Raw genomic sequence first — 26,839 nt, forward strand, 5'->3', positions numbered from 1 at the left:
TCAGGTAATTGAAGATCATGGGTTTCTCTACATCTTTTCCTGTGCAGTCTCAAAATCTCCATTTACTTAAATGTTCCTCTTAACGACATTTTCCTCTAGTTTCTCATCAGCCTGGTCACCTTTGATTGCCTGAGTTCCAGTTTTCCAAAGTCCTTAAAATGTGTAATTGAGCACAGTCTCACAAGTGTGAGTCAACTGGTACTGAATACTGTGTGAATCTTTATCTCTTCATCTGGACACTGTACTACAATTGTGATATGGTCTGTATTTTATTAGCAACAACATCCTACTGTTAGCTGGCACTTGGAAATCTCTAGAATGGTGTTTCTTAGCTGGGGGTAGTTTTGTCCCCCAGGAGACACATTTGGCAGTATCTGAAGACATTTTTAGTTGTCGCACTGGGGAAGTGCTACTGGAATCTAGTGGGTAGAGCCCAAAGGTCTGTAAAACATCTACAGTGCACGGGACAGCTCCCTACAACACATAAATAATTGTCTGGCCCCAAATGTCAGTTAGCTGTATTCCAATAAAATTTTCCTTACAAAACAGGCAGTGGGCTACTGACTACCCTTAGTCTAGAACATAGGAAGTTGTAGCAGAGAAGGATGGAAGTACAGCAGAGATTCAGACATGGAAGACAGTGATAGCATGCGGAGGGATCCAGACTGTTTTCTGGAAAAACACTGAAGGGGTCTGAGCCAAGGAGTGTCGCGGTTGGAGTGGTATTTTAGAAAGGTTGCTCTGGTAGCTGTGGCAGCTTGATTGCCTGGTTAGGAGAGGTTGCAGTTTAGGTTTGGGGTTTCCTTTGAGTCTGATGAAGGATGGTGTGGAAAGAATCCAGAACTTTTGTTGAAGTATAAGAGAACTTGGTATATTATTGGAGTTTGAAGAATGAGCCATGAATTGGGTCTGACTCAAAGGATTCATCCGTTTTCCAAGGGTGTTGAATTTCTTCTGTCTCTTAGCACAGGGGCCACATGGGTGACTGATGGAGCTTCATATCTCAGTAGTGAGTTAAGTAGTTCGAGTCCGCTGTGGTAGGTACTTTGAGGCTCATTCAGAGTGCTCTGTGCATGCTGAGGAGAAAGCGGCCGACTCTGCTGTCCCCCTTGCCCTCCATGAATGGTGATTCCATAACAGGAATCAAGAAGACAGGAAGAGGAATTCTCCTCTTCCTGGTGGGGAAATTGATGAGATGGTTGGAGTATAATGGATGTAGAGTCCTTGGAGAAAAGGAAAAAGTGAACAAGTTGAGAAGCCCTTTGGAAATGTGGACCTGAAGTCGAGGAAGTGGCTGGGGATTAGAATTGCAGATCCATGAAGGAGCAGTAGTTCAAACTGTGGGCAAATAACCCAAGGGAGAAGTAAGAATTGTTCTGAGAATTTAAGGGTTAGAAAGAGAAAGAGGAACCAGAGTTCCCATAGTCCCAGGGATGGGTGGAACACAGTGCTGTGGAAGCTGAGGGAAGAGAGATTTAAGAAGTGTGAATATTCCTTTGTGACCCTGCAGAGGGATTGAGGGGCTGCAGAGGAGCCATTAGTTCTGCTGCTTGTGCAGTTGATCACCTCATGGGAAGACTTGCGCTAAGCGCTGGAGGCTGAAGCCAGATGTCAAGCGATGGAGAAGTGAGTGGGCGGTGAGGAAACAGGAGGCAAGAAGCATCAACTTTTTTTCTTTTTCTAATAGGGTAGTTGGAGGAAGAAGAGTGATGAGGCGGTAGTAAGTCAAGGGGACTGGATCATTTTTTTAGCAGAGGAAATTTGAACATGGCTTAGGGCCTAAACTTTGGGCCATCCTCAGTTAATGATTACTATGTGAGAGTGTTTCAAGAGCAGATGTTTGGGAAACATAAAGTTAAATCAAGACAGAGATTTGCTTATTCGTATGGGATTTCTCCAGAGCTTTTGATAAGAACTAAGAAGGAAGGACATGCAGAATTCTCCAAATATTTTGATCTTGGGAAACCATTTTTTGGGCCTTATTTCCATGGTCAGTGTTTTGTGGAACACATTTTGGGAAATGCTGATCTAGGCAGAAAAAGAGGAGAGGGTAGAGAAGGAATGATAATGCAGTCAGTGATATGAGCTGTCACTTTTCCCACTTCGTCCTACTTGGATGAAGCCTGGTTTACCACTCATGTCTTCTGATCCTTGATAATCATGTAATAGGACAAGGTCAAGGGCACTGTAAGCACCTTGTTCAGTCTACCATGGATTTTGCTCACTCTACTTTCCTCTCACCACATTTTCCCGTTCTATCCATGAGACCTACACGGAAGAATCTAGAAACTATTTTTGAAATCATTAGTTGCAGGGTTGGTTGGGGATTGAGGGAGAAGCAGCAGTGGCCTTCAGCCTTTGAAAATTTTGCTAAATGACCAGGCATTCAGGAGACTTGCCTTCCTGAAGCAACATCTTAAGCGTAGCTTTTGTTTTAACAGAGGTGTTATTTTATTTTATTTTTTGGCATTTAAATCCATTTAATTGGCCTGAGAGGCCAGTGTTTATGACTATTTGATAACACTCTTCATGATTTCTTTACATTCCCCCACCCCCAGATTAAAAAACAAAAAACAAAAAACAAAAAACTTGGTCTTTTCTCCATCTCTACACCCAGGTGTTACTCTTGAGAAATCAGATCATTTGATAACTAGTTAGTCTTCTTGGCTTCCAAAGCAGCTTATTTTCAGAGTCAGATTTTAGCTTGATTTTCCTGTTTACCTTTGATTGTTCCATTGTTTCCTGTAGTGTGTGGTTGGCTTACCTATTACTTCATTTTTTTCCCTCGTGCTTGTCTTGTGCAAAAATAAACCAACCAGAACCTTGCTACAGGTGCTGTCTTCTCCTTCTGCAGGGCCACTGGTCATTCCCTTTCAAATTGCACATGTCTTATTCTCGAACTTGCTACTTTACTACTGTCTGCCTGTTGATTTGGTAACTTTGAAAACTCTCAAATCAAAACATTGTCATTTTGCTGAGGATCAGCATTCTTTTTTTAAAAAATTACTTTATTTTTGGCTGCGTTGGGTCTTCGTTGCTGTGTGTGGGCTTTCTCTAGTTGCGGCGAGTGGGGGCTACTCTTGATTGCAGTGCGCGGGCTTCTCATTGTGGTAGCTTCTTGTTGTGCAGCGCGGGCTCTAGGTTTGTGGGCTTCAGTAGTTGTGGCACTCAGGCTTCAGTAGTTGTGGCTTGTGGGCTAGTTGCTCCGTGGCATGTGGGATTTTCCCGGACCAGGGCTCGAACACATGTCCTCTACCTTGGCAGGAGGATTCTTAACCACTGCGCCACCAGGGAAGTCCAGTATCGGCATTCTTAAGCGTTGCTCTTTTAAAACCTTTCTACTCAGCTGTATTTCTAAGGAGCTGTATTTCCTTTCGTCAGTTCATGCAGTCGATGGTTTCCCAAACTTTCTTGCGTCTGTGCCCTTCCTGATACCTTTCTAGGACTGTTGGGTTATCTGTTCATCTACCTCTGTCTGAACCACATCGGTGAGCATAACGTTCCCCCCCGCCCCCGCCCCACCAACTGATCTTGCACTTTTCTGCTGCATGGTTGGCCAAGAAGCGTGAAGAAGCCCAGGAATCACATACCAAATATGCTCTTCATGAGGCATCAGAGTATTCCAGTGTACTGATGGGGAGAGAATAGCTTTTTCTACCAAGAAGCACAGTTACAGTGATGCTTTATGAATTAGGCTGCTTGCTTTGCTACGTTGGTCAATGACATTCCAAGGGGTCTGTTTTTTTTAGTGTGACAAATTTTAAGCATAAAAATAAGGGGGAAATTTTGACTCCAGTATTTCAGAGCCTTTTTGCAATGTGCCCTTTACCTTGGGAGTCCCAGTTCCAATCTCATTCCTCATTATCAATCCCTCAGGCAGTGGAAGGATCCACTCAGACAAACCAGGTTGTTGCTGACTCTGCAGAGGGGACCCACCCACTTTTAGTCTTTGCACACAGTGATTACATTCCTTTACAGGTTCCCTTCTGAATACCCACAGAATTGCCCTTCAGAACTAGGACAGAGACTGTTTCTGCTTGAAATGCTAGTGTTAAGGATCCATTCATTCTTTCCACAAGCTTTTGCATATTGAGTATCTACATTTGTCATATACCAGGAAGAACAAATAATCCCTGCCCTGAGGGACTCTAGGGGAGTCTAGAAGGGAGACAGCTAGAGGCTGTATGTGTGAGGTTTGGTAGGAAACCAGGGCTGGAAACGTTTTCTGTTTACCAGCAGACGAAGCCATTTGAGCCCTGTCACCTGCATGCCTGCATGTGTGTCACATACCTCTGTGCAGCATTCAGCATTTCCATCACTGAGGCCCACTGGCTTGGAAAAGGGACAACGGTGGTTATATGTTCATACTAGTTTTGCAGCATAATGCTGCAGGAATAACAGTTCAAGGATTTACATTTTACATAGGCTGTACCTGTTGAGTATTGCTAAAATTTCGCTGTGGTAGGACATTGGAGAAAGAATCTGAATGTTAATGTTTTTCTCTTATTTAAATCTAGTTTATTCTTTTTTTTTTTTTTGAAAACAGGCCCTTTATTTTATTTATTTAAATTTATTTATTTAATTAATTTATTTTTGGCTGCGTTGGGTCTTCGTTGCTGCGCTCAGGCTTTCTCTAGTTGCAGCGAAAGGGGGCTACCCTCTGTTGCAGTGTGCAGGCTTCTCACTGCAGTGGCCTCTCTTGTGGCAGAGCACGGGCTCTAGGCACACAGGCTTCAGTAGTTGTGGCTCATGGGCTCCAGAGCGCAGGCTCAGCAGCTGTGGCACACGGGCTTAGTTGCTCCGCAGCATGTGGGATCCTCCTGGACCAGGGCTCGAACCCGTGTCCTCTGCATTGGCAGGCGGATTCCCAACCACTGCTCCACCAGGGAAGCCCCAAGCTTATTCTTAAAATTGTTTCTTCTGTGATGTGCGCAGGGATAATTTAGACCTAGGTTCCGTCTTTGTTCTGGTGTATACTGTGTGGCCTTGGGTAAGTCGCTCTGTTTCCTCTTGTAAAATTGAAATGAAAATATCCCATTGCATTTCGTGATGGTGAAATGAGATTTATTCATTTATAAATATATAACGGGTGAAATAAAACATTTAGCATAGTGTCTGGTGCATGGTGGTTGTTTGGTGAATGTTCATTTACTTTCTCTTCCTCGTAGGCCCACATAGTTCTTGAAGGAGGTATGGAAGGAGGTGTTCTGTTAAAGAAAAGGTTAAAATTGTCTTTGTTAGGAACTCTCTGGGAAGCATTTTCTCCTAAAACAGGGTTATAAATTGTGTTTGGGTTCCCTGGAACCCAGTGACCCCTAATTTGCTGAACTGTCATATAAATACAGCTATGGAATGTGACCCACCATTTAGAACCGTGTTTTACAAGGGGAGCATGTTGGTAGTCCCGCTGGAGGGGTTCTAGGTGGGTTCTAGGTGGGTTGCCACAGGTAACCTTCCATGCTCATGCTCTGCTCCTCTGGACTTCTCGACTTTCCGTGGCAGCAGACCCCCGAAAGTGACCTTCAGGGTGGGCAGTTGGGGCACGAGGCAAAGCTGGGGGCTCTTTTTAAATATTATTCTTAATTTTTTACAATTGAGATAAAATTGACATATAACATTATATAACATAATGATTCAGTAATTGTATATATTGCCAAATGATCACCACCGTAAGTCTAGTTACCATCCATCCCCACGCATAGTTACAATCTTTTTTTCTCGTGATGAGAACTTTTAAGATCTACTCTCAGCAACTTCCAAATATACAATACAGTATTATTAACTATAGTTACCATGCTGTACATTACATTCCCATGACTGACTGACTTCATAAGCTGAGAACTCTTACAGCTAAAGAATGAGGACTCCTGTTATGCTGGCAGTGACAATGGCAAGAGGGTTAGATGGTTAGCATCCTGTTGAGTGCCTGCTGTGTAGTAGGTACTGTGTTAGGGACTCTGATAGTTTTGTATTTTCATAGCAATCTTATAAAATAGGTACTATTAGCTCTCATTTTACAGATGAGAAAACAGAGGCTTAGAAACATACAACTGGCTGGGCTTCCCTGGTGGCGCAGTGCTTGAGAGTCCGCCTGCCGATGCAGGGGACGCGGGTTCGTGCCCCGGTCCGGGAAGATACCACGTGCCGCGGAGCGGCTGGGCCCGTGAGCCATGGCCGCTGAGCCTCCGCGTCCGGAGCCTGTGCTCCGCAACGGGAAAGGCCACAACAGTGAGAGGCCCGCGTACAGAAAAAAAAAAAAAAAGAAAGAAACATACAACTGGCAAGTGGTAGAGCTGAGATTTGAACTGAGGACTTTGTGCTTTTCTGTCATACACATCACCTTTGCGAAGACAGAGAGAATCAGGCACTGAAACCCATTAGCTATGAAAAGGGCTGAGAAATGAGGGGCAACAGGATGGCATTAGTTCTGTAAGGGTAAAGGATTTAGGTGTGGGAGCAGCTCTGTGAATTCAGCTCTGAGATGGGCAGTGGAGGTCACTGCAGGGCTCTTCCATTTCTACTTCGAGCTCTTTGGTTGCACATTATGGAGTGGGAGAAAGGAGATCACTGCCAGTGTGGAAACAGAGCTGGTACTGGGGAGAGGGATGGGAAGTCCCTGGTGATGGGAAGGAAAGGGCAGCTCCTACAGCTGTAACAGCCAAGCCAATCATTTATTTATAAGAATGTTCAGATGCTGGGTGCTCACAATCAGAGGCTCCCTTTCCTTATTGAGAATGGCACTGTTAGTGTGTGTAGGATCTAGTTCTCTCGGACTCATTTCTTTTTCCTCCAGCAGAAACCCAGCTTTTTTTTTCTCTTCTGAATTTTTTTAAGCTTTTGTCTCCTAGAGTTCCAGTGTTTTTCTCATTTTTGCCTATCTCATTCACCTTTCCTCCTCTGATCCTGTTGACTTAACAGGGCAGTCATCCTTGTCAAATACTTCTCTATTCTAGAACTACTCAGAACACTTTATGAATCAACATCAGTTCTCAGAAAGCTCATGCCTCCTGCCCATTCCTAGCATTAGACCTGGTGCGTCCTCAGTGAGCCCAAACTGTGCTGTCTCTGAGCTCCTTAACTTCGTAATCAACGGCCATTTAAGTGATGCAGTGCTCAAACTCTTTTGGAGAAACGTGTTTTCCAATGGACTCTTTGGTGACATTATGTTCATATTACAGACACTTGAGTTAATTTCGATGGGCCAATTTATTATGTGTCACCTCTCCCTCAAGTTCTTTAAATTTAGCTTGGTTATCACCTCCTTTGAGAAGCTTTTCTTAGTCATCCCCGAGTTTAAGTTTTTTGTAGGTTTTTTTTCCTAAGTTTTTCTCTATATTCTAGTATCCGTACAACTTCTCATACCATATTGTTCTTGTCTGTTTGAATTGCCTCTTGACTTTGAGCTCCTTGAGAGCAGAGGCCATTTTTTCTCTATCCCTAGCACCTGGGAGAATAAAATCCCTGGAACATCAGGTTTATCATGCATGTATGCATTCAAAAAAAATTAATTGTATTTAAATGTAGCAAATGTTGCAACACCTCCACTGTGTAATGTGTTTTTTGCAACTTCCTCCTCTGATCCAGTTTGAGGAGGTTTCGTTTTCCCTTTTTGTGAAATTTGGTGCTGTTTAGAAACGATTCTGAAAGACACAGTATAGAGACTTCCATTTACTGCCTTCCTCCAGACGGGGTGAGGTTGCGCGTTTATTCAGCATACTATTGGGGAGCATTTGCTTTGACAGTCACCTGTCCCCCGGTTGAATACAGACACCTTCCCCACTCTTTGTCCTCTCTCCTAACTTTCCCCTCTCTCTCCTCACCCCTTCTGTGAAAGAGTAGTTATATTCATTGTCTCTAGCTCCTCGCTTTTCCCTGACTTCCCAGCCTGTTACATCCCGGCTTCTGCTCCTACCCCTCCAGGGAAGCTAGTCTTGCTGGGGCAGTTCTGACCTTGTGAATTGGCTGAGTCCAAGAAATGCTTCCTCAGTCACCTCTGCTACATTTGACCTGGTTGACCATCCTCCTTGACACTCTGTTGCTTTGTCACTTATAGTCCTTGCCACTACTTTCCTCAACACTAAGTCCTGTTGGTTTGGTCTTGTTTGTTCGTTTAGTCATCCATTCCTTCACTCAACAAATCTGAGTTACTTCTCCACCAGGCTAGTTCCTGAGGCTGTTGGCAGTGAACAAGACGGATGTGGTCCTTGCTCTCGTGGAGCCTACAGTCCAGCTGGAGAGTAGCCGTTTATTCATTTAACTCCACAAATATCTGCTTACTGCCTCCTGCTTTCCAGCTACTGCTGTGCCCAGATTCCAAATAGATAATCATGTAAATTATCTACGTGCTTTAAAGAAATACAGGATGCTATGAGAACGTGTAATAAGGGTAACTCTTGTAGTTTGGGGAGGGGGTAGGGATCGGTCAGGGAAGAGGTCCTTGAGGAACGAACACTTAATGGAAGCTTGAATTGGCCAAGTAAGAAAACCTAGATGGGAGCAGGGGTTGGTAGGGCTGGGAGACAGGGAGGGATAGTTAGTTGCACCTGTTACTTACAAAGTTGCTGTAGCGTCTTAAGAATGAAATTCTGCTCTTGTCATTCACCACTGTCGTAAGCTCTATGACGGAGACATGCAGACTCCTTTATTATAGCATTCATGGGGTCCTGGTTCTCCTTTCTGGTCAGTGATCATTTTGAAATCTCTATCTTGCAGCACCAAAGAGGTTTGTTTTTAGTCTTGATGAAAAATCAGGACATGTGTGTGAGAGGATAATTAACCATGTATGCTGAGTGGCATGGTTAAATATTATTAGAATTCAGAGAAGGGCACTGTCCCATAGATATGGAGTGTTAGTGGTGGGCATCGGAGGTAGTGAGGCTTGAATGGAAGAGAGGGACTCAGAAAAGCAGAGAAGAAAGGAACCAGGCATTTTCAGTAGAGAGAAAAGAGAGAGGACAAAGGCAGGCGAGTGGGAATTCAGTGTTGCAGTTAGGGAAGGGGTTACTGTCCCCTGCAGGCCTCAACGGAGCCTGCTTTTGGCCTGGGGACAGAAGAGGACCTGGAAGGACTTTGAATACAAGGCTAGGGAATTGGGACTTAATCATTTGAGCAGAGAGGTGGCACATGTGGGACACTGTTTTAGAATAAATCTGGCAGTGATTGGCTTCAAAGCTAGGCACTGAGACATGAGAATGCCTGGTCAGTAGTTCAATTCAGCAGATGTTTATGGAGCATGTCCTGTGTGGCTTGGGGAAGGGAAAGGGATGAATGAGTGAGAGTGCGCTTGCCTGGGGAACCTAAAGACCTGTGCAAGATCCTATCGGTGGTGGGGCTTTTGAGAGAAGGACAAGGAGCCAGAGGGGAGATGGGCTTTTTTTTTTTTTTAACATCTTTATTGAAGTATAATTGCTTTACAATGGTGTGTTAGTTTCTGCTTTATAACAAAGTGAATCAGCTATACATATACATACATTCCCCATATCTCCTCCCTCTTGCATCTCCCTCCCACCCTCCCTATCCCACCCCTCTAGGTGGTCATAAAGCACTGAGCTGATCTCCCTGTGCTATGCGGCTGCTTCCCACTAGCTATCTGTTTTACATTTGGTAGTGTATATATGTCCATGCCACTCTCTCACTTTGTCCCACTTACCCTTCCCACTCCCTGTGTCCTCAAGTCCATTCTCTACATCTGCGTCTTTATTCCTGTCCTGCCCCTGGGTTCTTCATAACCATTTTTTTTAAGATTCCATATATATGTGTTAGCATACGGTATTTGTTTTTCTCTTTCTGACTTGCTACACTCTGTATGACAGATTCTAGGTGCATCCACCTCTCTACAAATAGCTCAATTTCGTTTCTTTTTATGGCTGAGTAATATTCCATTGTATATATGTGCCACATCTTCTTTATCCATGCATCTGTCGATGGACACTTAGGTTGCTTCCATGTCCTGGCTATTGTAAATAGAGCTGCAGTGGACATTGTGGTACATGACTCTTTTTGAATTACGGTTTTCTCAGGGTATATGCCCAGTAGTGGGATTGCTAGGTCGTATGGCAGTTCTATTTTTAGTTTTTTAAGGAACCTCCATACTGTTCTCCATAGTGGCTGTATCAGTTTACATTCCCACCAACCGTGCAAGAGGGTTCCCTTTTCTCCACACCCGGGAGATGGGCTTTTGAGAGGAGGACAAGGAGCCAGAGGGGAGATGGGCCCCTCCCTTCCCCACGCCCACAGGTTTTTGGGGTTTGGCAAACTATGGTCCACAGGCCAAATCCATACAGACGCCGGTTTTTGTAGAATAGTTTTCACATTTTAAAATTATTTTTAAAATCAAAAGAACATTATTTCATGATATATGAAAATGATATGAAATTCAGATTTCATTGTTCATAAATAAAGTTTTTTTGGAGCACAGCCTTGCTTGTCCATTTATATATTATCTATGGTTACTGTCACATGCAGCAGCGAAGTTGAGTGGCTGTGAGAGAGACCGCGTGGCCCACCAGGTCCTTGAGTCATACGCATCCTCACCTCAGATCCTCCTTCTCTGAAACTGAATGTCCTTCCCCCTACCTGAGGCTTTTCCCTCCACTCAGGCTTTTAAATATCCTTGTGGTCTTTATGTTCCTCCCAGATCCTCAGCTTCTTTTTTCCAGGACCTTTCTCCTTCCAGATATGCTCAAGACCTATCTTACTTCAAACAAACAAACAACACTTCATCAACTTAAAAGTCTGCTGTGCTGCTGCTCTCCATCTCCAGTCTGTCCCCGCCTTTCATTATTCACCTTCATCCAGACTTCGGACCCCATCAGTCCATTAAAACTAGTCTTGCTGAGTCATTGGTGAATTCCTAGCTGCTGGATCCAGTAGTTTTCCCAGTCCTTTCTTCCTTGTTTTCTCTGACATTTAACATTTTGATCATTCTCTTTTCCTTGAGACTCTTTATCTTTTGGCTTCTGTGACATCCGTCACCTTTGCTTCTCTTCCTAATTCCCCAGCCCTGTCTCCCACTCATCCATCAATGGCTTCTCTTCTTTGACCAGTTCCTTAAACACTGGTGACATTCAGGAGCCCATCCTTTGTCCTCGCAGCCAAGATTTTACTGAGCATCTACTATATGCCATTCCCTGTATTGAACTACTTTATGCAGATTATTCCTAATTATTACAACAACCCCCAAAAGATCGATTTTGTTTCCTTGTTATAAACAGGAAATTGAGACTCAGCTTAAGTAATTTTCCCAAGGTTACACAGTAAGTGGCAGAGCTGGGGCTTGAACCAGCCTGCTTTAGTGTATAGTAAAGTCAGCTATTATCTGTGTACCAGAGACTCCTGCTGTAGACTTTCTTTTTAGCTTCCAGCCTATATGTCTGTCTACTAGACATTTCTACCTGGAAGCACCTCAAACCCAACTTATCGTCTCTCCCCAACCACCATCCAGTCCAAAATTGGTATGTGACCATCTCTTTGGTCATCCAGGCCCCAATCACAGGAGTTGATCTTGACTTTGCCTCTCCCCGACCGCTGCCATGCCTCAGCACCCAGCTGTCACTACAGTCACTCATTTCTCCCCTTTTAATTTCTCTGCAATTAATCTCTCATGAAGTCCACTATCACTTCCCTAGTTCAGATTCTTCTCATCTCTGTCTTGGACTGTTGTCTCCCTTCTCTTAATCTCTACCCCTTCTTTTATTCTCTTAGCCTTCCAGTCTGTCTTCCATAGCTTCCAGAATGATCTTTTCTAAACCCCGCATCTTATTGTGTTGCTATCTTGGTTAAAATCTACTGGTGGCTCCCATTGTCCTATTCCTGTACTCCATAGCTTAACTAAGGAGGCTTCACCTCATTTTTCTAGATTCTTTTTCCAGTCTCTTACCTACGCAGGTGTGTTTGTGGTCCCCTGTACCAGCGTACTCATTTATCTCTCCAGTGTAGTTTTCAAGGTGTTACTTCTTTCTGGAACGCCCATCTCTTCCAGTTTGTCTGAGGAACATTTTTTCAGTTTAATCCCTAAGAAATGGACAAACAGGCAAACCACACCCTCAGTTCAGAGAGAGTGCCTCAGTTTCTGAGCCTTCACTGTGTCCAGTCTTTCTTAGAGGGGTTAGGCTTCCCTTTTTTATGCTTCCCAAGCCCCGCGGGTGTGTTATCTGTTGTCCGACTCAGCACAGTGTATAATAATTTGTGCGCATCTGCCTCATTAAAATGGTGCTCTTTAAAGACAGAGCTTTATGTCTTGGTCGCCTTTTTATCTGTGGATGTCTCTAACTTGTTGCCTGGAACATAGTAGTTCATTAACTGTTGAATGAATACCAATAGTGTGGTGAGAGCTATGGACTGAAGCTTTGGAGAAAGATGAGGATTCAAGGATGAAGACGTTTGCTAAAGCTGAAGAATAGGCAGAACTAGCACCCTGATATGTATAGCATCAGATCAATGACAAAGTCTTTCCACAGATGCTGTAGCTCATTTTGTTCTGCTCAGAAGCGCCGTCAGACAGGCAGGGCAGGCATTCAGTTTTGCCTTTTAGAAATGAAGAATCTTTAGTTCAGAGACGTGAAAAGACCTACCCAAAGTCCTGAACCTAAGTGCCAGAATTCAGTCTTCTCCAGCCAAGGCTATGATGCTTCCCCTGAACCAGTGGAGAGATGGGGAAGGTTTGGGAGATGAGAGAGAAGTTATGGGCTAAACCTACATTTAGAGGTTAAAGAAAAGGAGTGAGTGGCTCAGGGAAGACGATAAAGAGCCCCAGAGAATTACTGGGTGGTGGAAGACAAGTTTTCAGAAGGAGAAGGCATTGTTGATGAGATTTTTTTTTCAAATACTAAAGGAAAATTGGGAAGGAGGAAAGAGTTTTACCACCAGAAAGCTCAAGAGAATGGTTTCGTCCGATGAAGCCCACCTGGCCGAGTGGTTCCACAGGCATTGAGGGAGGTGGAGGCACCTGTGGATAGCCCCCTTTCCAGAAGGGTGATGGTGGGAAGGAGACCAGTAGGCTGGCAGTTTGAGAAACGTCATACTACCAAATATTCCCAGAAATTCATGGTACATTTTTTTCATTCTGTAGACCTGAAAATAATGCAGTGGAAATTATGCTAGTACGTAACTGTGCTAGTATACCTATGACTGAGTATATAAATTTCAGAATGTTTTAAACTCAATTTAATATTGGTCAGTTCCAATCAAGATATAGTGCCAGGGCTTCCCTGGTGGCGCAGTGGTTGAGAGTCCACCTGCCGATGCAGGGGACGTGGGTTCGTGCCCCGGTCCGGGAAGATCCCACATGCCGCCGAGCGGCTGGGCCCCTGAGCCATGGCCACGGAGCCTGTGCATCTGGAGCCTGTGCTCTGCAACGGGAGAGACCACAACGGTGAGAGGCCCGTGTATCACACACACACACACACACAAAAGATATAGTGCCAGAGGGCAGGATGTTCAATCAAGCCTTAAAGTCAAGTTGTATTTGAATATGGGTAAGTGTAGTAGTATGTGCCCACCTATGGGCGTAGATGTTTACTAGTCCCAAAACACTGTTCTTATATTCATTTAGAGTGTTTACCTACCTACAAGCTTGTCTCTTGGGCATTACTCTCATCATTTGTCGTCCAGGTGTAATTTGGTCAACGGGAAGATTTTCCCCACTTTTGTTAGAGGGTGTTTTCTGTGTTGATGATAAAAACCTGTGTGTCTCATCTGCATCTCCTGAGAGCCAAGCCCTGCGGGGAGTTAGGCCCTGAGCAGCTCTTTTGTCCCACTGACAAGGTGTCTTCTGTCTGCCAGGTAAAGCGGTACCAGTGCACCTTTGAGGGCTGTCCCCGCACCTACAGCACAGCAGGCAACCTGCGCACCCACCAGAAGACCCACCGGGGAGAGTACACCTTTGTCTGTAATCAGGAGGGCTGCGGCAAGGCCTTCCTCACCTCCTACAGCCTCAGGATCCACGTGCGGGTGCACACGAAGGAGAAGCCGTTTGAGTGCGACGTGCAGGGCTGTGAGAAGGCGTTCAACACGCTGTACAGGTCAGCCCATTCCTCCCTGCACCACCAGCCTCTGACCCCAGTTCTGTCCTGACTGCAGAGCTCTCCCTGCACAGTACAGACGGTCACTTTCAGGGCTTTAAAGAGGACAGTAATACTCAACTGTTGACAGTTCATTAGAGGAACTTGTAACTTAAAGATTGACACATACTGGGTTGGTTAAAAATCAGAGTCCATTTGTGTCCGGATTTATATCTCCTGGAATGACATCCTGGCCTCAGGATTTTAGTATTTAGAATAGAATAATATCTCCTGTTGGTTCAGGAGCTTGGAACCAAGGTTTTTTTCACTTCCTTCCCTGCCTCACCTTAAAGATTAACTTTTTTCTACCCCCAAGATATGGGGAGTGGTCCACTCAGCCATTTCCCTTTTCCACCGTTTGTGTCAGAGACTTATATTAGTGTTCAACATTGCGTATAAAATAGCACACATAATAAATACTAGCTAACACTTGAAAAGCACTCACTGTGTGCTAGGAAGTGTCCTGAGTGCTGATCCTCACAGCCACTGCTCAGGAAATGGAAGCACGGAGAGGTTTTGTAACTGGCTCAAGGTCCCCCTTCTGGTAGAGGAGAACAGAATTTTGAGTCCCAGGCAGCCTGGCTCCAGGGTTACACTCACACCACTATGCCACATACTTCTCTGAATTTCTCTTTGAGCACAAAATGTTGGATACTAATGTATTATGACTATAGAATTCTTATGCACTTGACCCTGACGCACATTAAGCTGACGTGGGAAGGCTCTGTAGTACATTATGACAAAGGGGATTTCTCTGGGATATCTTGCAGGCTGAAAGCACATCAGAGGCTTCACACAGGGAAGACGTTTAACTGTGAATCTGAAGGCTGCAGCAAGTACTTTACCACGCTCAGTGATCTGAGGAAGCACATTCGAACCCATACAGGAGAAAAGCCATTTCGGTGCGTCTTGCTGTTTTCTATTTGTTAGAGGGTGTTTTCTGTGTTGATGATTAAAAACCTGTGTGTCTCATCTGCATCTCCTGAGAGCCAAGCCCTGCGGGGAGTTAGGCCCTGAGCAGGTTTCAGCTGAGTGTTTTGATGTACTCTAAAATTTTTCAAAGTGGAAAGGAAATTCCCTTCGCTGGTTCTTTGGGCAGTGTTTGCTTTCCCCAGGATAGTTGTAACCAACTACTGCAGATTGGAGGAGTGGCGATGCATTCCTAGAGCATCCCTACCTACTCTGCAGATGGTGGCCTCTCTGCCTCATTCTTCCCCTTTCTTTCTTTCTTTCTTTTTTTTAAAAAATAAATTTATTTATTTTATTTATTATTTTTTAATTTTTGGCTGCATTGGGTCTTTGTTACTGCACACGGGCTTTCTCCAGTTGTGCTACGTGGGCTTCTCATTGTGGTGGCTTCTCGTTGCAGAGCACGTGGCCTTCAATAATTGTGGCAGGCGGGCTCAGTAGTTGTGGCTCACCGGCCCTAGAGCACAGGCTCAGTAGTTTTGGCACACGGGCTTAGTTGCTCCGCGGGATGTGGGATCTTCCCAGACCAGGGCTCGAACCCATGTCCCCTGCATTGGCAGGTGGATTCTTAACCACTGTGCCACCAGGGAAGCCTCCCCACCCCCTTTATTTTCAAGAAACGTTTGTTACGTGGTGGGTACTTTTATCAGTGCTAGAGAAATACTAAGATAGCGGCTCTCCTTTTGAGAACCTCAGTCTGGTGGAAAAGAACCACAAGTAACCAGACAGTATCTGAGACTGAGATGCTGAAAGAGCTTTGAGCACAGAGGCAGGGATACGTACCTAAGGAGAGGTGAGGAGGGAAGGAGGAAATGAGGGGAAATGAGGCGTAGGGCTGCTTAGGCTACTGGTGCAGGTATTGTTTTCTTTTATCACTTGTTCGGTTGTTGCTTTGTAATATGTCGTATGTGCATACAAACATATAGGAACATCCATTTTAATCTGTAGATTTCAATTTATATATATATACATATATGGACACACACATATATATTTAATTGATGCATGTATAAATATAAGGTTGAAGGAAGGAGTTGTATCATCTACTTTCTCCTCTGCTCATAGCATTTAGCGTGGTTCTGGGCATTCAGCAGGGATTGAAGGACAACTTTGGGATGATTATATGATATGACATTTTTAATAAGGTAATCAGTTTGTAAGGATTCCCCCTAAATGTAATATAGATATATTACTGAAAATTGCCCATAAACAATGTCTTTGAATTTGACAGGAGGGATTGCTCTTTTGTTCATGGCATTAAGTATGCTACCTTTCTGTTCTCAAATCACTCATCTCATTAGGATACCTAGAAATTGAAAAGTCTTCAGGGACAGTCAACTCTTAAACACCAATTAAATGGAAATGTGTTTCAAAAATTACAGATGCATTCCTGAGTCATGGCCCCTCTAAAAGCGAGAGTATTTAGATTCTAGTTGGTTACTCTCCAGCTGCTGTGAAGCTTGGGTTACTTTCTTCCCCATAGGGCTGTCAAGGGGACTGTGATTTCTATTCAATCACACACATTTTTGTCATGATTAAAACTGCTAGTTTTTCTTGAACGTTAGATGGGGCTTTAGACACAATGATTTTATGTACTTAAAGAGTAAAATGCTTTAGAGAAGCTTTCTATTTAAAGAAATAAAATATGTTGACTTATAAGAAAATGCATTCATTTTCATGTAAATAGTTACTGAATGCCTGCTATGTGCAAGACTACAGCAGATGTAAAGAACTACATGGACCCTGCCCTCAAAGGAATTATAATCTAGGAGAACAGATAACAAATGTATACACATAGAGATAAAATAAGATTGGGAATGACAGGTGCCATAAAAGCAGCATGTAGATAAATGCCCTAGGAGTTCTAAGGAGGGCAATATTACCTCTAGCTTTGGTTATCAAGAAAGTAAAAGAGGGCTTCTCTGGTGGCGCAGTGGTTAAGAATCTGCCTGCCAGTGCAGGGGACACGGGTTTGAGCCCTGGTCTGGGAGCATTCCACATGCCGCCGAGCAACTAAGCCCGTGCACCATAAGTACTGAGCCTGTGCTCTAGAGCCCACAAGCCACAACTACTGAAGCCCGCACGCCTAGAGCCTGTGCTCTGCAACAAGAGAAGCCACCGCAACAAGAAGCCCGCGCACTACAACGAAGAGTAGGCCCTGTTCACCGCAGCTAGAGAAAGCCCGCACGCAGCAACAAAGACCCAACTCAGCCAAAAATAAATAAATTAATTTTTAAAAAAAAGAAAGTAAAAGAGAAAAGCTCTCTGAAGATTATAGATAATTACATTACAGCCAGTATGTTCTGACTTATTTTGTTTTAGTGTTGTATTTCAGGCCCCATGCCTATGTCAGAGCCTCTGTGCCCACCACTGATATTCCTTATATTCCATGTGCAGTAGATTTTCCATATGTGTTCTCATTGTCAATAGAATTCTGTTGTGTAATTCATCAGAAGGCTTGTATTGTTCGGGCTCTCAACAGGTGCCTTACTTGTAGGACAAGAAATACTTATCCTGGGCCAACCTCTCCCTCTGATCCCAGATTTGTCACCTTACTTTTCCAGGGACCTGTCATCATTCCCATCTGTAAAACCAGTTTCACTGAGCTGATCATAGTCTTCTGAGCAGTTGTTTTAATTTAAGTTTGTATTTACAAGAGATATTGAAGATAAACGTCTATTAGCTAATGACTGCTATCCTCTCTGCTTAAACAACTTACTTAGGTGTGATCATGATGGCTGTGGAAAAGCATTTGCAGCAAGCCACCACCTTAAAACTCACGTCCGTACACATACTGGTGAGTTTAGGCTAATTTTTATCTTTTAACCTTCACTGAGTCAGTAAATATCTGTACTTCCATTGAGACCTGTAGAGCTTTGTGGAGAGAGCAAGCCTAATCATTTGGCCTTCACCTATAATGTTTAAGTTTCTTTCAGAGGTAAAAAGGATCTAAAGATTGGACTCAGGAGTCCAACGTTAAGAAATAAAACCAATGCAGAGAGAGATTCTCAGAAAAGAATCTGGGAGGAAAAAACTAATCTTCTCTTTTAACTTCCCAGGAGCAGGCCATTCTCAGTGCTTTGCTCTACATTAAATTTTAGGACTGGAATGATTTACTTGTAATTTATCTAACTTATTACTTGAACCCTTATTAGAATATTTACTTCCCTCTGTTAGGGGAAAGTACGTGTCTTAATCCAGTGAAATGATTTTATGGTAAAATTAATACCTCTTGTCATTCTTGCAGGTGAAAGACCCTTTTTCTGCCCCAGTAATGGCTGTGAGAAAACATTCAGCACTCAATACAGTCTCAAAAGTCACATGAAAGGTCACGATAACAAAGGAAATTCATACAGTGCACTTCTAAATCACAATGGATCAGAGGTGTGCAGTGTTTTGTCTCGTTTTGATCTGGGCACCACAGAACAGCAACAGTTGTTTGTATATCAAAATAAAAGATTAAAATGCCTTCTCTCTAAATCTGTTAGTGAGAGAGAAGAAATCAGTGTCAAGATCTATGTCTTTGTGATGAGGTGGTGGAAGCCAGAAATTTCACCAGGCTCCCTGTGCTTCAGCCTCTGATTCGGCTCCACCTCCCCTCCATCAGGTATGGTGGAAGAGATGTCTTGGAACCAGAGGTCTCAGAATAGCTTCCAAAGTGTCAGCCATGTGCTCTCAAAGGGTGTTATTTTCCCATTCATGTCTGTAAAATGGTACGTCTGCACTTGAGTTTGGGACATGAGTTAATGATTTGCTTCACACATTCATTAGTCCATCATTGGAGAACCAGGCGGAGTCTGGGGCGTCCCCTGCGCTTTTGAATTGTCTGCCGACCAAAAGGTTTGAGAGCCACCGCCTTAAGGCACTGAACCACAGAGCAAGACTGCAGAGTTTTAGGTGGTTTTGTCCGTTCTTTACCAAGCCCTTCCACCACATTTTCCTCTCCTCTACAGCTTCTTTCCAGAGAGGTCCTGGGATAAATTTACTGTTATTACTTCTGATATGGTATTGGGTAACTTACCTTATGTCTTTTGAACCCAGGAACTGAGAATTGTTATTATTTTGCTATTTCATAAAGAAACTGAAGCACACTGACCCCCTCTTGAATAATGCGGTTCTTAAAGTATGTAATACAGTTTTGATTTGGGGAGAGGTAGCATAATTTAATTCTGTGGTTTCTAATTTTTAAAGAACAAAGGATCCCTTTAAAAGGACTGTGATTTGAATGTGTTTTATTAGTAATAACTCCCCCTGTGTTTTATTAGTAACAATAACTAATATTTACTGAATTTTTACTATATGCCAAGTACTGTGCTGTTTTTCTGTGAATTATCTCACTCACAAGAGGTCAGTATTGTTATTATTCCCATATCACTGATAAAGAAACCTGAGGCAAGGAGAAATTAAATAACTTGCCTAAATATCCAAAGCTTGTAATTAGTCCCCTTTAGGCAGGCAGGCTGATTCCAGAGCCTGGTTCTTGACCCCTGTGTCGTAAGAGGCAAAGCAGCACTGGTTGAGAAGAGTGTGAATTCACATCCAGGCTCCACGACTAGTCACATGACCTTAGGCAAATGACTTCATTGCGCCCCAGTCTCTTTCTCTGTAAAACCAGGTGAAAATACTAAGATTTGAGAGTCTTTTGTGTACAAGGCTGCATTTATGAAGTCATGATCAATTTTCTTGTTTGCGTAACAATCTGAGGACAGTTTGTTGCCACAGTCTCTATGCATTGGAGGGCCCTAGTGCACAGTGCCCAGACCTCACCTCCTCTGGATGGCTGTTCACTCCCCAGGGGAGGGAATCTCCTAGTCTCAGGCTTTCAATGCCATCGAGATTGCCTTTGAGTCCTAAATTTATATCTCCAGCCCAGATTAACCTTCAGCTTGATGTCTCCACCCAGCTGTCACCTAGGTTTCCCAGTCTTGACATGTCCCAACCTGTTCCTCCTGCAGTCTACCCCATCTTAGTAAATGGTGCAATCTATCCCATCTTAGTAAATGGCACCTCTGTTTTTCTGGGAGCAGGCCAAAAATCTTAGAGTCATTCTTGACTCCTTTTCCTCCCTCATACCCCCCACCCACCAGCAAAGTCTGTCACCCTACCTTGAGAATATATCTAGAATCTGATCTGATTACTTCATTCAAGCCACTGTCATTTTTTGGCCTGGATTACTGCAGTCACCTGCTAAGTTGTTTTCTTAGCACCTTTCCCACTCTTCTCCGCACTGCTACTCTGTCCATGTCTGTCCTCTGCTCATAACCCTTCAGTAGCTTCTTGTATCACTTAAAGTAAAAGAATCTTTACAGTGGTCCAGAAGGCCCTAGACACTCTGTCCTGGTCACTTCTCTCACCTCATTTATTTACATCACTTCCTTTCACTTTAGCCGTACCGTCCACCTTGTGGTTCCTTGAACAAGGGAAGCCCACTCTTGCCTCCAGGCCTTTGTACTTGCTATGACTCTGTGTGGAACACTTCTCCACGTATGTGCATGGCCCATACCCTCTTTCCTTCAGTATCTGCTCAAAGGCCACCTTATCTAAGAGGCCTTCCCTAATCTAATAAAAGGGCAGCTCTTACCCTGGCCCTCCCTACTCCGCTTACCCTCCGTAGCACGTATCATCATCTTGTGTACTGTATATTTATTTGGTTTTTTGTCCGCACCCTCTCCCCACACTAGAATGTAAGCTCTCTGGTGGCGGGGACTTTGTTTCCTTTATTATTGTATCCCTGGGCCTGGAACAGTACCTAATACATAGTAGATGCTCAGTGAGTATTTGTTGAATGCATGCGTGAATGGGAACAACTGATGCATGAGGTAAAGCAGGGTTACCACATGAAGTATGTGAATTCCAGCTGGCATTCTAGGAATACAGAATTCAGAGTTAGCCCAGACAGGCATATATGAATAATAACCCCTCAGTACCACTCTGAGTAAGGGTCCCTGAGATGCCCATGTTGGGGACACAGTGATGTAATGGAAGGAAGATGGACTTTCAGTCAGAAGCACTGGGTTTGTGTTACGCTAATTAGCTGTGTGATTTTGGACAGTTCACTGCTAGTCTTAGCATTAATTTTCTCATACTTAAAATGGGAATGTGAAATAATACTTCAAAGGTTTATATGAATAGTAAATGAGGTCATGTGAAATTGCTTTATCAGTGGTAAGACCAGTTATACAAATATTATCCATTTCATATTATTATAGCTTTTGTTACTCTGGAGCCTGAATCATGAGATACTTCTTAAACTCTATTAACTAGCTTTAAGAATGTAAGAGATTTCTTCTTAAGAATATCAGGATTTTAAAAATTGAAATAATTCACATAGTCCTTGCTTTGAATGTTTTTTTACTCTCTAGACATTTGGAACCTTAGGGACATTGTAATCAAGTGTTTTATTATTTGATAGGCTACTATAAATCCTGATTTTTTTTTTTTTGTTACTGAATTAGACTTTTTTTTTTTCTTTCACAGGATACAAATCACTCACTTTGTCTGAGGAATTTAAGCCTTCTGTCCACAGATTCCGAATTTCAAGAAAATTCCAATACAGTAAGTGTACCTGTGATTATGGGTGCCATTAAAATAAGTGCAAGAATTGAGCCCTTCCTTTGGTGGGAAAATTGAGGGAGGCCAGTCTTTGAAGTCTTTCAGATTAAGTTGTGTTCTGTTACTAACCATTTAGGGTGTTTTGCTCTTGTTTCCTGATAAGAGCTCTCATTGGAGAGGTTGTTCTCTCTGACGTGTAGTGCCTTTTGACCTAGATGACTCACTTGATAACCTCCTGCCCCAGAAAATGTCTGTCTTTATTCATGTAGCAAATATTTCTTGAGTGGCCACTCCGTCGGGCAGAGTGCTGGTGCTGAGCTGGTGGCGGTGGTGAAGTATCTGTGGTCTGTCCTTGAGGGGCTTAAAATTCATCCACTGTAAGGGGGAGCCAGGATTCAGTTTCCAGACTTTTCTCAAGCCCTGCCAGTCTGACCAAAGTCAGTTTTTTCCTTTCTTTGAGCTCACTCCATGGGGGTTCTGAGGAGGACCTCCTCTGCAGGCCCTCTGCTAAGGGACCATGCCAGTGTCTCTTGATCTGCTTGCTTTGGTTCCCTCTGCCATTGTCATGGCTCCATGATGTATCTTGCAAACTGCCGCATCAATCCTGAGCTTATGCTCCTTCAAGAGGATCTGTGAGCTTTACTGAGTCACCGACACTGGTGGTTAAGTGTGCATTTTTTGTTGTTTTCCTCTGGTAAATAAATACAGCTTAGGTCAGATTTTCTGTGAGTATATGCATAATAAATAAGGAAGAATCAATGTGATAGGAAGGATTTGAACAGAGACTGAGCGACTCAGGAATGCTGTGAAAAAGTGTTTCTCAAAGTGTGAATGGTGGAGTCATCTGCAGCTCTTCTGCAACGTAGGTTCTTGGGCCTCTCCCAAACCAACTGAGTTAGTATCCTCCGGAAGGGGCACCTGACACTGCAATTTTATATTAGCACACCAAGGCCTGGGTTCTCCTGGTCATGGCAGAACTGCTCTTATCAGACCAGCCCTCCCACAGAAAACAACTGTATGTGCTGGACAAAATATAAAAACAACTACTTGAAGGCACCAGAGAGCAACCCAAACAGGCAGAGGTAACGCTCGGAAGAAGGGGCCACTGGGAAATAGCAAAGGCACTGGATGGGTCTTCAGGCTTTATGGTTTATCCATCTCAGGGCAGGTCCTGGTTGATACCAAATAAGATGGCCCAGGCTCAGTAAACACTCCGTCTTACTGGCTTGACTAACCAGAGGACAGAGTTCAGGGCTACCACAGCACCTGGAAAGTCAGGGGGTTGGCCTGGAAAGGAGAGAGCCACAACGGGGGGCGTCCTGAGTTCTGTGTATAAGCTGTGTCCAAATCTCTAGTTGACCCCTGAACTGTGAGTGTGTGGGGCAGACACTTAAGCAGCCCAGCTGAGGCTAAAGAGCTGGACAAAGATTACAGCTGCCATCCACTGCAGGGAAGACAGAGCTTGGAGTTGGAGCATAGTCAAGTCACTGGAATGTTAAAGCAAACACCAAATACTCTTCCAAGAAGTGTAACAGAATCCTTAGTATCTACAACATATCATTTGCAATGTCCAGGGTTATCCAAAATTTGTAAACATAAGAAGACACAGGAAGGGACTTCCCTGGTGGTCCAGTGGCTAAGACTCCACCCTCCCAATGCAGGGGGCCCAGGTTCGATCCCTGGTCAGGGAACTAAATCCCACATGCCACAACGAAGATCCCACGTGCTGCAACTAAGACCTGGTGCAGCCAAATAAATAAATATTTTTTTAAAAAAGAAGAAGAAGACATGGGAAAACATTACCCCTACTCAAGAGAAAAGGTAATCTACGGAGACTGACCCCAAGATGAGCTAGAAATTAGAATTAGTGGGCAGACATTTCTAAGTAGCTCTTAAATGCCCAAGCACATAAAGGAATATGCTTGTAATGATTTAATAAATAGGAAATCTCAGCAGAGAAATAGAAACTATAAAAAAAATGTTCCAAATGGAAATTCTGGAACTGAAAATATATTGAAATTTTAAAATTCACCGGATGGGCTCAACAGCAGGTTGGAAATGACAGAAGAAAGAATCAGTTAAATTGAAGAGAGATCAGTAGAAATTAACCAATCTGAAGAACAAAGAAAAACATTAACGAAGCACTTCATATGATTGTTTGGCATATTCACATTTCAGAGCTAATGCTTTAAATGAAGCTAATGCACTGCGTGGCCAAGATTGCCCTCTAAGCCACACAACCTGAAATTTCTGGGTATAATATCTCCTTAATCTCAAGAGATCACATGAAATGGTTTAGGCATCCACTCCCTGGCTGGAGCTGTGACATATGACTGAGGAGCTTTCTGAAGCCCTGGGGTCACCAGGTGAGGAATCATATGAGGGGACACTGAGTACTTGTAAAAAAAAAAAAAAAAGGGGGGGGGAAGCTTTTTCTGACATAATTTACAGCAGCAAGAGAGAGGCCTGCTCTTCTCCCTTGAAATCAAATTACATGTGTCTCCTTGTCACCCAGCATTTATCCCAGTATTGGAAGTAGGCTCGTTTTTAGTCTTTCAACTAAGACCCCAACAGTTCCTTGAAGTAATAGGATTAATTTTGCTCTGCTTGCTTTAAAAAAAAAATGATGATGAATTGTTAAAATCAAATGATACATTTTTATGAGATCATCATTTTACAGGTTCCTGGGCAGCCACATGCTTGTGTGTCCTAGGAGTGAACTTGGGCTGAAGTGCTGGGGAGTGGCCCGCCGGGCCTTTTGGCTCCTGAGCTTCAGGATCCATCCTGTTCCCAGACGGCTCAGTGTTCTTGTGTCTCTTTGCTCCAGGCCCCAGAGGCTTAGCCTGTTCTGTCTCCTCTGCTTTGGGGGGGCAGTTCTCACTCACTCTGCCCCCAGGGTTGTTGCCCTAAAGCCTGGTAGTGGCTGAGTCACAGTCCCCTCAGCACCTCCCTTTTTTCTTTCTTTTTTTCTTTTAATTAAGAAAAACTTTTTATTGAGGTATAATATACATGCAGAAAAGTACACCTATCACGTACACCTTGATGAATCTTCACAATTCATCATATCCAGGTAACCAGCACCCAAATCAAGAAACTGAACATTCCCAGCACCCCAGAAGACCCCCTCAGTCCCCCTAACAGCCATTACCTCTCCCTAAGGATAACCACTGTCACAACCTAAGATGAGTTTTCCCTGTTTTTGTGTTTTGTATAATTGGAATCATGTGGTATATACTCGTTTGTGCTGGCTTCTTTCTTGCGACGTTTTGTTTGAGAAATTAATCCATGTTGTTGCATTTAGTAATAGATTATTCATTCTCATTGTTGAACAGTATTACACTACATGAATATAATAGAGTTCGTTCGGTCGACTGCCCTTGGGCATTTGGATAGTTTCTAGTTTGGAGCCATTAGGATAGTGCCGCTGTAACCATTCTTGTGCATAATCTTTTGAAGTCACACAGACTCCTTCCTTTTTTTAACAGTGTTGTTCCTGATAGTGATTCATAAACAGGTAGAACAAAAAAAACAGCCATGAAGGAGTTGAAAAGCTGTAATTATAGCTTAGTGGTAGTTGTTAGCTCACCATTTTTCAAAGTGGGTGGCACATCTTTATTGGGTTATAAAATAGTGGCTTATAATCAACACCTGAAGGACATCAGTAGAATAGAAAATATCAGAAGACATTGCACATAGTAAGGATAGGATCTGTTTCATAGACTTTTGTTTCAGTTGTACCTACAGATATGTATGTAACATGAAATATATATATATATAATATATTTCCTACTTTGTGTCATGATGAAAAGTTTGAAGGCACCGTTTTGGCCTGTGATTCTTAACTCCCTCTGGACTAGAAGCTGGAAACCTTACATAGGTTTCTGCCTTCAGCTTCTGCCATGCTGGCCATCAGCTTCACTGAACTTCCCCTCTCATTCTGCCAGTTGTGGAGTCATGGTAGAATAATTGGACCCTCTTGGCTCAAGTGGCCAGTTCATCTCAGAGGCCCTCTAGATTGGTGGACAGCTCCACTCGTTGTGCTTCCGCCCAGCCCCAAAGAGATCCTTCCCCCTCCCAGAAGCAAAGTTGATGCAAAATGCCCTTAAAGCTCAAGCTGGCACCAGGTCAAGAGTCTAGCCTGAAGATAGGTTTTGTGCGGTCTATACCGTGCTTTTAAATTGTTTTCAGTTGCTTGTTTTCAATTATAAATCAGTAGGTTTCATGTAAAAATCCAGGTTTTGAACCGGCCCTGAGCTCTGGTGACCCCCTGTGTGTGGCCCGTGGCCGCCCTCAGCTGAGCCCGCAAGTGTGGCTGAGGCTTTGCCACAGCCCCTGCCCTCTGCTTCACTTCTTTCTGTTGCTCCCCGGGCTCTCGCACGAGGTTGCCTTTGCCACCCTCGCTGCACACAATGCGAAGTGGAGGTGGGTTGCAGAGAAAACAATTGCTGTTTTTCCCCTTCCCTTAGCTGAAGGGAAGGCTGGAGGTGGTGCCTGTCAGCAGTCAGGCCCTCGGGTCACTAGGCGATCTCTTTTGTTTTCTCATATCTTAGTTTTTCATAAATGCCTCTGACCTTTTCTTAGTTGTAAGTTACAAAGAAACTCGCAGTGACAAACAGTAGTGAGTCTAAGGCCATCACTGGTGTCTGTCATTATAAGTGTCCTTATATTGTTTGATTCACTACCATGTGTACATATTAGAATAGCATAGACATTGTGTAATATCCTTGGAAGATATTCACACTATGTTATTATTGTGTTATTATTATGTTGTTACATGAGAAAAGCAAGTTCCAAGTAATAAATGTTATACAACCCCATTTTTATGTAGAGTTTGGTCTTTTAGAGCAGGGATCAACAAAATTTTTGTAAAGTGCCAGATAGATATTTTCGGCTTTGTGGCCCGTACATCCCCTGTCAGAACTCCTAAAATCTGCCACTGCATGTAGAAGCAACCTGGACAATCCAGAAATGAACAGGAGTACCTGTTCCAGTACAACTTTATTTACAGAAACAGGCATTCAGCCAGCAAGTCAGTTTGCCCACTCCTGCTTTAGAGTGTTTGAGGACCCAGATCTTCAGCATCTGAGGCTTAGGGAAAGAAATGTCACCTTGGGAAAGGAGAAGTTAGAAACAAGAAGCATATCCAGAGATCATTCTAGTAATTTAGTTGTTTTTTTAAAAATATATTTATTTATTTATTTTTGGCTGTGTTGGGTCTTTGTTGCTACGCGCAGGCTTTCTCTAGTTGCGGCAAGCGG

General features: G+C 43.5%; 1 protein-coding gene across 3 annotated transcripts in view; it reads left to right on the forward strand.

Moving 5' to 3' along the window:
- Positions 1–26,839, forward strand: part of MTF1 (metal regulatory transcription factor 1) — a 38,359-nt gene that overhangs the window by 3,110 nt on the left and 8,410 nt on the right. For all 3 annotated transcript variants that reach the window (XM_059081372.2, XM_059081381.2, XM_067011193.1), the window contains exons 3-7: positions 13,783–14,021; positions 14,831–14,962; positions 17,753–17,826; positions 18,277–18,413; positions 21,507–21,584. In XM_059081372.2, coding sequence (XP_058937355.1) covers positions 13,783–14,021; positions 14,831–14,962; positions 17,753–17,826; positions 18,277–18,413; positions 21,507–21,584 — 660 coding nt within the window. The remainder of the gene's footprint in view (positions 1–13,782; positions 14,022–14,830; positions 14,963–17,752; positions 17,827–18,276; positions 18,414–21,506; positions 21,585–26,839) is intronic.

Source organism: Kogia breviceps, chromosome 1 (genome assembly GCF_026419965.1).
Source record: "Kogia breviceps isolate mKogBre1 chromosome 1, mKogBre1 haplotype 1, whole genome shotgun sequence".
Lineage (NCBI taxonomy): Eukaryota > Metazoa > Chordata > Mammalia > Artiodactyla > Physeteridae > Kogia > Kogia breviceps.